Genomic DNA, 12129 nt, shown 5'->3' on the forward strand with positions numbered 1-12129 from the left:
TCGCCAGCGACGGCGTAGGCTGCAGCCTCTGCTGCAGTGGGTTGCCATGGGCTACCGTATGTAGCCAGCAGCCAGCATGAGAGGCCAGCAGCTCCGTGAGAGGCCATCCAGAAGCCGGCGACTGATCTGCCTCACCCGGGAAGAGTGCAATGATGGTGCCAACTTGGGCCAGTGAAGCGATGTCCTCCACAACTAGACTGAAGAACTAAAGGACAGCAACTTGTCTGTTCCCCTTCCCCCAATTCCCCAGCGCTGTTCCCATCCCCCAATTCCCCAATAAAAAAATCTTTAAAAAAATAAAAAATAAATAAATAAATAAATAACCCTCATGGATGGATACAATTGTTAAAATCATTCAGTATATATATGAGCAAATAATATGAATCATCACTATTTTATGGAACTGATGAAGAAATGAGGGCAATGAATTTAATGATGTGCTTTTGCCAATGATCATTGGTTGAGTCTTGGAAATTTTACAAAGAATTACTATAATGTCAATTGATGAAGAAATAAGGGCAATAAACTGGTGAAGAAATGAGGGCAACGAATTTAATGAGTCTTGGAAATTTTTTCTTTTTTTAAGATTTTATTGGGAGGTTGGGGGAGGGGAACAGCGTTGGGAAATCGGGGAAGGGGAACAGACAAGTTGCTGTCCTTTTGTTCTTCAGTTTAGCTGTGGAGGACGTTGCTTCACTGGCCCATGTTGGTATTATCATTGCGCTCTTTCCAGGTAAGGCAGTTGCTCACTGGCCATTGGACGGCCACTCATGGCGGCTCACGAAAGCTCACGCCTGCTGCCGGCCAGCCCCATAGCAGCCTACGCCATCACTGGCAACTCACAACAGCCCAGATCCAGGTCCAGCTGTTGTTCACCATCTTAGCTGTAGAGGGCACAGCATGACTGGCCCTCATGTGGGATCTGAACCAGGGCCCTGCTGCTCAGAGCTGGCATCCCAAGCCAACTCCTAACCAACACGCCACTTGGCCGGCCCAAGTCTTGGAAATTTTACAAAGAACTATAATGTCAATTGCAATTCAAGATTTTCTTGAAACAAAAGGAATGGATGTCAAATATTTAATAATCAAAGACAAAAAATGGCAGTCTGTACTAGTATTTCTCACTAATATGTACTATGTGTGAAAGAGCTAAATTTGAATAGTCAAAAACAGGAAAAGCTTATTTGTGACCTAGCTAGCCAAGCATAAGAATTTATGTTGAAATTGAAACTTCATAATACAAATCAATAATAATGATTTTACACCTTCTCCTAACATGAGTCAATATGTCAAAGATTTTAATTGCAGGTGGCTGTGTGATGTAATTGGTGGCAAAAACTACAAGAAATATTTGAAGAATGCTTTGTGATATTGATTGATTTAGAAATGCTTTTCAAAGTATGTAATGCCTCTTTGATTTAGATGTTAATAATATTGAGTTGACATAAAGAGTTAGTGAATTACTTAAGTTAGTGAATTACTTGGACAGATATAATTTTGAAACTGATATATGCTTTTGCTTCAAAGTCAAATCAATTCTTCTAAAAAGATGAACTAGTTTTGTCACTGACTTAAAGGAAAATGAAATTTTTGGTACTATATTCAGTTACTGGAAAACTTTTAAGTATGTTTAGAACAACTTGATACATTATTTCTGATGGAAAGTTAGTGTATGAATTGAGATGCTGTAAGTGTAACATATACACCAGATTTCAAAGACTTAATATGGGGGCGAGGGGGACAATATAAAATACCTCAACAATTTTTTCATTGATTACATATTGAAATGATAACATTTTGGATTTATTCAGTTAAATAAAATATATTATTTAAATTAATTTACCTGTTTACTTTTTTAATGTGACTACTAAAATTTTTTAAATTATATGTGATACACAGCAAAGGAAACAATCAACAAAATGAAAAAGCAACCTACAGAATGGGAGAAAATATATGCAAACCATATATCTGATAAGAGGTTAATATCCAAAATATATAAGGAACTCATACAACTCAATAGCAAAAAACCCCAAAAAAAACCAATTAAAAATTGGGCAAAGGCTCTAAAGAGATGCTTTTCCAAAGAAGACATATAAATGGTCAACAAGTATATGAAAAGATGCACAATATCACTAATCATCAAGGAAATGCAAGTTAAAACCATAATGAGATATCACCTCACACCGGTTAGGATGCCTATTATCAACAAGTGAAAAGGTAGCAAGTGTTGGTGAGGCTTTGGAGAAAAGGGAATACTGGTACACTCTTGGTTGGAATATAAATTGGTACAACCATAATTGAAAACAGCATAAAGGGTCCCCAAAACATTAAAAATAAAACTATCATATATTCTAGCAATCCCACTTCTGGGTATACATCCAAAGGAAACAAAATCACTATCTCAAAGTGATATCTGCACTCACATGTTAATTGCAGCATTGTTTATAGTAACTAAGCTATGGAAAGAGCCTAAGTGTGCATGGACAGATGAATGGATAATGTGAGATATATATAGATCTACGAGATATATAGATCTATATATCTATCTATAGATCTATAGATAGATATATAGATCTACATATAGAGATCTATATACCTGTGGTGCCAAAAAATGTATACATTTTAAGAGACGTTATTTATGTATTACTTTTCAAAGTTGAATTGAATTATGGTAGCAATGTGTAGTATGATGTTCACTCAAAAGATGGCGTTAATCAAATGAATGCTGCCTCGTTGTATTACAATTTTTTTTCACTGATATGTGGGATATAAAACTGAAAGCAACAAAGGAACAAGACAAAGAAACAAAAACTCATAGACACAGACAATAGTTTAGTGGTTACCAGTGGGTAAGTGGGGAGAATGGGATCAAATACATGGTGATGGAAGGAGAACTGTATTACAATTTTAATACAATTTTTTCCTTTCTTAAAATATATATACATTTTTTGGCACCCTCTGTAAATATATAATATTATTCAACATTAAAACAGAAGGAAGTCCTGCCATTTGCAACATCATGGATAAACATGGAGACATTATGCTAAGTGAAATAAACCAGACACAGAAAAACAAATATTGTATGGTCTCACTGATTATGCAATATTTTAAAAATAATACAGTGAACAGTAAAATCTTTTTTAAGAATATTAACTCATAGTAACAGAGAGTAGAATGGTGGTTACTATAAGCTAGTGGGTTGGGGAAAAAAGGAGATATTGGTGAAAGGGTACAAGCTTTAAGATAGAAGATGAGTAAGTTTAAGAGACCTGATGTACAGCATGGTGACTATAGTTAATAATAATGTATACTTAAAATTTGCTAGGGCAGTAAATATCTGGTGTTCTCACCAGACACAGACAAAAATGGTAACTATAGTCATTGATGTTTATTTGCTTGATTATGGTAATTATTTCACAATGTACACATATATCAAAGCACCACAATGTACACCTTAAATATATACAATTTTTAATGGTCAATTATACCTCAATAAAGCTGGAAAAAATAAAATAACATCTGTGACTCACATTATATTTTTTGGACATCACTAAACTAAACTAGGACTACAAAATTCTGCTCAGGAGGCTGAGACCACAGACTTCTGAGTGGCTACAAGGACAAGCCTCTCTTCCCATGTGGTCATAAACTCAGACTAATTGGTTATTGTGAAAACTAAATGGGTTAATATATGCAAACTGCATAGAAGGTCTGGCACCTAGCAAACAACGATATAAGTGTTGATACTATCATTATTAGCATTACTGATCAAGATTTCTAAAAATACAATTTAGCAGAGAAACACACCAAGGAGAGTAGCACTGGGCCTTGTTCGAAAATTCGCACATCACCAATAAAAACCAAACTGCAAAAAGCTGAGCACCCTCTGTGATCAGTAGGTCTAATGAGGGCCATGACTAGAATGAGGCAAGTGAGACATATTCCTGGGGGCGAAGTTTAAGGAGGTGCTAATATTCTAATGTAATATTTTAATAAATCAAAATTAATGCCAAAAATCCACAATGAACAAAATATCAAAATTATAAAGACAGAAGCAGTGTTACTGGTTTCTCCTTTTGCCCCTGTCTCCAATATAGCTCAGAAAGACAGTTACTGAGCCTGCGATGGTATATATATCCTCATGCTGGCCCTAGACCAACTCTTAACCTAGGATAAAGCAATCGTGACCAACAAAGGGAGGGCACTGTACCTGGCCTAGCAGTGAAAAACTGCTTTTCGTTTTTTCACTAAACAGAACAACCATTAAAGAACGAGGTCTTCAGAGCCTGGCAGGAGCCGGGCCGAGCGCAGCGCGGGGCCACGGAGCCTGACAGGAACTCCCAGGCTGCCCTGCGGCCGTTCCCAGGATGCCCTGCGCGGAGGTGGACCCAAAGCCGAAGCCAAAATCAAAACCGTCGCCGCCTATAGGACAGCCAGCCCAGAAGCGACGCCATGACTTTTCCCTGGTATGGCATCACCACGAACTGGAGTCCTGTGGGCTCCGACGTCAACAGTGCCGTCGACATCCTGGTGATGGTTTTGTACCTCCTGCTGGTCCTGGGCATCGGACTGTGGGTACGTGGAAGCCCAGAGGGGAGGGCAGGACCCTGGACACCAGGCTGGGTTTATAAATATAGGAGCAGTGTTCCTGGTTTCTCCAGTTGCCCCAGGCTCCAGTATGGTTCAGAAAGACAGTTCCCGAGCCTGCCTCGGTAGCCTCACACTAGCCCCAGCCCAGGCCAACTCTTACTCTACAATAAAGCGATTGCGCCGGTTACCGGGTCCCCACCTCTCATCCCACCTCAGAGCACCCTCTCACTCCTGCCTGTGCACTGCCCTCAGCGGAGCCCTCTCTGCCCTCCCTTTGCCTAGTTACTCCCCACCCTTCCAACCAAGAGTTAGTGCATGTCTCAGAGCGGAGCCCTACTTGACCAATCCCACCTTCTCTCCCTGCCCCAATAAACACCCGGGTCAATTTAACCTGTGCCTGCTGCCTGGAACCTAAGTAGTATTTAATAAGAAGTCGTTGTTATAATCATCATCAGGATGGTCATAATAATATCAGCTACTGATGATTAGGTGCTTAACGGCCTCACATCCTCACAACCCTGCTGTGAACAGCACACACTGTTATTGCCTCCAATTTCACATGTGAGGAAATTAAGGTTCGAAGAGGTTAAGGAACAACCAGAGAATGACTGAAGTTCAGATTCAAACCTAGAGCTGCCTGATCTGACTCATGATCTTAACTACTTTGTCTTCCTAGCAAGAGCTCACACATCAGACGTGTGTAACTTAGGGATCTAAGTGTGCTCTTTAAATTTGAATAAAGAGTTTATGTTTTCTAGTGCAAGTTTCTCTTAATAGGATAGAAACCATGTCTTTTTTACTGACCTTCACCCACTAGAGCTTAGTATGTAAGCACTCAAAAAGGTGTCCCTTAACCATACCACCCAGGGCCAGACCTTGCCCAGGAGGAGCCGGCCCTTGTTCCAGTGAAAGGCCAGATGGATGTGAAAGCTTTGGCTGGTATCATGATATTGTCCCTCAACTAAGCTGTTAACCATCAGAGGCCTCTGCCTGGCCTGCATCCACAAGCAGAAGCATCTGGTAATAATACCAACATTTGCTAACCAGCGGGAGAGTTATCGTTCTGCTGGCCCACACTCCCAGCTGAAGCTTTCATGCACGTGTGACTTTTATTTTGGGGAGCTTCACCAGGTCACAAGCAAGACCTTACTATGCAGAATCTGGCCCTTTGAATTACAACCATTGGAAACTCTTGTGAGGGCTTATGAGTGGGCAAATAGTGCAATGGAGACATGGTATCCATCCTATTCGAATTTTGTACCAGAAGGGAAAATAGAGGCCCTTTATTCCAAATGTAAAGGAGAAATCTGAGGTATTTATCCAAATCATTGAAACAAATGATTTTTTTTAATTGGCCTCAATTATGAAAAACGTCCTTCCAGGTGGCCTAGGCAGGAGTTCTGAGTAGTACTTGTTTTGGGATCCTGCTCTCCGTTGCTGCTACTGAACTAGGAAGCCCCGCCCCAGCTTTCTTCCTAGACCAGTTGGGGCCTAGGTCTGGCCAAGGTCAGAGGACTAGTAAGCCATCTGGTCACTTCCAAGGCAAACCTGCTATTCCTTCTGTTCTTCTTGGAGCCATAAAACATGCATGGTTATCCAGAATGCTTTGATCTTTTTCCACCTTTATACTATTGTCTTCCTTTGGTTCTTTTTATAAATCATGTATTGTTTTTAATTGTGAAAGTATAACATGTTTATTGTAAGAAGTGAAAAGATGTATAAATATCTTAAGAATCTGCTAATCTTCCCCATCCATTTCCATCTCTTTGAGATAACCATGGGCTGTGTATCCTTCCTTCCTTTTCTCAGTGCTTATGCAAATATACAGACACATATGTAGAGGAGTTTTTGTGTTTCATTTTCACAAAAAATGTGATCATATCATATACGATTCTTCAGCTTGATTTTTTTCACTTGCTATATGATGGAGAGAGTCTTACAGGTCAGTAGATAGAGATCTAGCTCATGTTCTTATTAGCTGCATAATATTCATAAAAATGCATGTGCTATTCAGCTCTTCCCAACTTCTTAATACTTAGATTGTTGCCAGATTGGTTTGTCTTTTCTTTCCTTCTCTTCTCTTCTCTTTTCTTTTCATGTGTTGGTGCTTTTAATCTGTGTAGCATGGATTCCGAAATTGGAATTGCTGGGTCAGAAGGGTATGGTTACTTGAAATTTTAGTAGATGTTATTAAATGGCAAGTCACAAAGATTGTTGAGATTTAACATTTCTCACAAGTAGTGTATGAACATGACCTTTTCCCCAAGCCCTCACCAGGCTTGCTTATTACTGCTAATTGTTGGTTTTGGTCTTGGTTTTGGTTTTTGCCAGTCTGATGGATGAATATTGTATCTCTGATTTGCACTTCCTAGACTCCTAGTGCTCCTAGTGACGTTGAGCACCTTTTCGTGAGTTTGCTGTCCATTGATTTTCCTCTTCTGTGAATAGCCAGTTTATTTGCCCATTTTTGAATTGGGTTGTTTGACTTTGTTATTATCAACTTGTCTGTCATTTGATGTTTTTCCCAAACTATCATTTGTCTAAGCCAGTGTTTCTCAACCTCAGCACCACTGACATTTGGGACCAGATAATTCCTTGTTGTGGGGTCCTGTCCTTTGTGTTACAGAATATTTAGAAATATCCCTGGCCCCTGGTAATTCACAACCAAAAATGTCTCCAGACATTGCTACATATCCCCTGGACAGATGGGGGGAAAAAATCACCCCTGATTGAGAACCACTGGCCTAGACTCTGTTAGTGGTGTCTTTTTTTCATTTGATTTTTTCTTCACTTTGAAGACATCAACTATCCCTCTTTTCCTTTATATCTTCTAGATTTCCTGCCTTGCTTAGAAAAAATTTGCCCCACTCCAAGTTTGTACAAATATTATTCTAAATTTTCTTGTAATATTTTATAAATATTTAAGAATATTTAACTCTCTAGAACATCTGGGATTTTCTTTTATATATGATGTGGTAGAGGAGTCTAGCTTTACTTTCTTCCAGTTATTAAACCAACCACCCTTTTCTCACTGAACCAAGTTGCCCATATTGGCACAGATGGGACTCCTTTCTGAAAGCAGTCATCAGCTTCTGTCTGCAGAGCACCCACAGGGAACTGGGAAATCAGTCTTTGTTGCCGGTGACTTGCATCTTACACTGTGTTCAAGGGGAAAAACCTATACATTTTATTATTTGTTTTCTTTTTTATCAGTCTCCACCCAGAGATTTGAGAAGGTATTGCATGCATCTTCCACCCTACCAACCTGGCTGCCATAGTTGTATTATTCCAGAAAGAGAGCAGGGAAGAGCAGAGAGGTAGGGACATGTGTTTAAGCCACCTTCTTCCCAGGATTCTTCTCCTTGTCTTGTTCTTTCTTCAATGGAAATGAGAGGATGATTTTATTCATCTTAGAACATTTTATAAATTCCTTTTAAAAGATTTAATGCACCTCTGCTTACATACTACTGATAATTTCCTTAGGAAAGGTCAGCTCTGCACGTAGTAGATCATTGATAAATATGTAGTGAATGGATGAAATGAGACTAACTTAATGTGTCTGATATAGAGTTGTTTCTTTGGTTTAAGGCTTTATGATGTAAGGGGACCCCATTATAACCAAGATACCGCAGATGCTGGTAATAAGTTCACTCTTCCCACAGAAATACATTGCTGTCAATCAGCTGTCATCCTTAGGTTATGCTAATCCTGGGCAATCCAGGAAATCCCCAGTCTGGGAATCAGAGCTAGGGACCCCGAGTAGACAAGACACCACAGTAGCAGCAGCATGACTGCTATCCCAGAAGAATCCAAGCACGTGTTCAAATTTGCCATTCCCAATTGATCTGTTCATTCACTAAACCACTCATCTCCCAGACTCTGCCAGAAACCATGACACTGGTTACTAGTTGGGAAAAAAATAAAACCATATTACTTTCACAAGAGTGTACAGAAGTGGATGTTCCCATGCAATGTCAGAGCTGGAAGAGACTAGTCTCCAGCTAGACAGCCATGAGCCCTCCTCTAACTCAGGGGATAGAGGCTTCTATTCCCAAAAAGAAAGGAGAGAATGGATTTGGGATCTCTGTTAAAGAGATTTGCTCCATAAGTAAATCATTTGAGAGACCTGTGTCTTTGAAGCAGTTTGGTTTCTTGTATTCCATTCTTTTTTGTTTGTGTTTGTTTTGCTTTGGGTTTTTTTAAGACTATACTGTCAAGAAGTCGTGGGACTGTAGAAGAGTTCTTCCTGGCTGGCCGAAATCTAGCATGGTGGCAGGTAAGTAAGCCTTTCATGTGGCAATCCACTTTGGCAATTAACTTGTTTTGTTGCTTTAATTTAGATGTCTCATACCCAAAATAATTTGAAGTTTTTCAATTAGAAAAGCCATTTCAATGGTAGTTCCTTTAATTCTTAAGTAATTTCTTACCTAAATGTTTCCATTTAACTCAGTTTAGTTCAGTAACCATTTATTAGGTGCCTAGTATGTACAAGGCATTGTTCTGGGTCCCAGGACATAGATAGGAAATAGACAATTCTGCCTTCTGGAAACACACACTCTAGAATGGGAGTTAGACATGTATCCAGTGAATTATAGTCCATTACAGTGCAGTAGAATAGGTCTAATAGGAGGCACGTGGGCCACGTATGGATGAAAGGTAAACTCAGACTTACTGGATGGAGGTAGTACTTGATGCAAGACAGCAAAGGTCTTACAGAGGTGGGGTTGTTGGAGCATGATTTGGAGGTGGCCTAAGTGTTTGCCAGCAGAGTACATGATCATTCCGGGCAGAGGGAACAGCATGACCAAAGCATGGAGGTGTGGAACAGCGTGATGCTGGATGGAGGGACACAGGGCCTAAGGGCTGGAAATATTTCTTGTGGTTTTTGTGTTAAATAATTTATTGATTATACAAAGTGCTTCCACCTGAGAGGAGTGCCCTGAAACTCCCACAGCAGTGAGGCAGCTGCCTGTCCATGGCCCCGTACCCATGGTGGGGTGGGTAGGGCTGCCCCAGGAAGGAGAAGGATGTGGGGACTTGGCAGGGCTCCGGGTCTGAGGCCCCAAGCCAAGCCTGAGCCAGGGCTTCTTTGTAACTTATGTAAAAACATATTGGGTTGTCAGAAAAGTCATGACATATTTTTTCTATGTTTTTCGTTGCAAAACTGCGTCATGACTTTTCCGACAACCCAATACATATATTCCTTGCACAGGGATATAAGTTACACTTAGAGAATTACAAATATTTTTCATCATCAAATGTTAACCAGTTCATGGCAAGAATTCATTTCTTCACACTAGGGAAACGTTTCTTAGAAAGGAGTCTCATCTTGGGAGGAGAAGGTGCCTTTAATCAAAGGGAAGAGGAACTCACATTCATTAACTCTGGTGGATCAAACAACCTAACAGAAATGGCTTTGCCTCAATTAGCTGGGAGATTTGGGGACAAGCGTTTTCCTGGTGTTAACACTGAATTATGCTTGAATCTTCTTTTTTTGTAAACCTGGTTTAGAAAGAGATTGAATGTGGCAAAGAAATGTTTGCAATGAGCTTCCTACCTTAGATTATTTTTAAATTTTTTTAAAATTAAAGTTTATTGGGGTGACCATTGTTAGTAAAGTTCCATAGTTTATTTTCAAAAGAAGATTCTAACAACCCAATCTCTCCCTGGACGTGAGGCCTCCAGTCTTTTTCCTGAGCCACTCTTAGGCCTTAAAGGAGTGTATTCGGTACCCAGAAAAATAGCCATCTGCTGCCCATGCTACCTTGTATTACTGTGACACTTGTAATGGTTTTCATTGACAGTAACATGCTTTGGCCTCCCAATGTTTATATATGTTATGATTTATTAATTTCTTTTTTTCATTATTAGGATTATTGCTTAATGAACAAAATATATTATGGTATTATTAAAGGAAATGAAATAAGAGAATAATTTTGCCACTCCAACTTCCTTTTTTTCAATCAGCAGATATCTGATGGATTTCAATTGCTCTTCTCAGGGTCCTCCATGGCTCCCTTCCCCCATTCATTCATTCATCCCTTCCTTCCCTCCCTCTCTCCCTCCTTTCTTCCTTAATTCCTCTTATTCTTGTAGTCAGTTCTCAGTCCTCATCTTACCTGGCCTGGCATTGGTGAAACTCTGAAACTCTCACGCCTCCCTCCCTCACCATTTTGTCACTTGGCTTTCCTTTCCTGCTGATTCACCGGCCACTCATTCGCGGTCTCCCTGGCTGGTTCTCTCCCTTCTCCCTGGCTTCTTAATGCTAGAGTTCCCCAGGGCCAGTGCCTGACCTCTCTCCAGTTACACTCACACATGTGGCAACCTCTCTAGTCTCATGGCATCAAATATCAATTACATACTAACACATCCCAGACCTCTCCCTTGAACTTCATACTTGGGTGTCCCACTGCCTGTGTAAAATGTGCCCTTGAGAGCTCTATCAGGTATCTCAAACTGAACAAGTCCAAAAGGAACTCTGGACTTAGCTATGCAAATCTGCTCCTCCTACTATTTTTGCTGTCTCCTGAATAGCAACTCCGTCCTTGTAGGTGTTTGGGATGACAAACATGGAGTCATGTTAGACTCTTTATTTTCTCTTACACCAATCCATCAGGGGGGGGAATGTATTTGGAATCTGATTATCAGCTCTGCCTCTAGGTTCATGCTGCCATTGTCTCTCCCCCGGATTAATTATAACAGCCTCTTTTCTGGGCTCCCTCCTTCCACTTTTGCTCCTCGTACCTATTCTCAACAAAGCAGCTAAAGGGAGCCTGTTAAAACTTGAGTCAGACCATGTCACTTTTATGCTTAAAACCCTCTGGGGGTTCCCATGTCAACCAGAATGAAAGCCCAGCTGCCTAAATGGCCTGTTTTAGGCCACAGGTCATCTGCACCGCCTTACATCTCTGACCTTGCCTTTCAGGACCCCTGTCCCCAATTCTAACCAGTGTTCTTCAACAGTCAGCTCTGCTCCTGCCCCAGGGCCTTTGCCCCTGCTGCTCCATCTGCCTGGAGGGCTCTCCCCAGATATCCTATGGCTTGCTCCCTCACCTCTTCTGGTATTCCTCAGATCTCTTAGTCTACTCCAACTGCCCAAATGCTTAGCACTTCTATTAACTTTCCTACCTTACTTTTTTTCTGTAGTATTTATCATTGTTTATTATGCTAGAAAATAACCCCCTATTTATTTTTTTTATTCTCTTCTTCTCAAAAGAATGTTAGCTTCGGGCCAGCTGAGTGGCTCGCTAGTTAAGAGCTCGCTCAAGAGTTTGAGCTCTGAGCAATAGTTCGATTCCTGGCCCGAGCTGAGCTGCCACTGAGCTGCCAACAGGTGGCAGGATGCCTCAGCTAAAAAAAAAAAATGTTAGCTTCATGAGGGCAGGGATTTTTGTCTATTTTACTCACTAATGTATCCCTAATACCTAGAACAGTCCTGGCACATAGGTCACAATCAACATTTATAATAGTTAGGGCCGGCCAAGTGGCTCAGTTGGTTAAGAGCTTGCTCAAGAGTTTGAGCTCTGAGCAACAGCGGTT

At 40.6% G+C, this 12129-nt stretch overlaps 1 protein-coding gene across 1 annotated transcript in view; it reads left to right on the forward strand.

The window, feature by feature from the left end:
* Window positions 1-4452: 4452 nt before the first annotated feature.
* Window positions 4453-12129, forward strand: part of LOC109378343 (sodium/glucose cotransporter 1-like) — a gene marked incomplete at its 3' end in the record, with an annotated part of 48515 nt that continues 40838 nt past the window's right edge. Inside the window, exons 1-2 of the mRNA XM_019634759.1 lie at window positions 4453-4575; window positions 8795-8866. Of these exons, the coding sequence (XP_019490304.1) occupies window positions 4453-4575; window positions 8795-8866 (195 nt within the window). The remainder of the gene's footprint in view (window positions 4576-8794; window positions 8867-12129) is intronic.

The sequence above is a fragment of the Hipposideros armiger genome, unplaced genomic scaffold (assembly GCF_001890085.2).
Source record: "Hipposideros armiger isolate ML-2016 unplaced genomic scaffold, ASM189008v1 scaffold_1888, whole genome shotgun sequence".
NCBI lineage: Eukaryota > Metazoa > Chordata > Mammalia > Chiroptera > Hipposideridae > Hipposideros > Hipposideros armiger.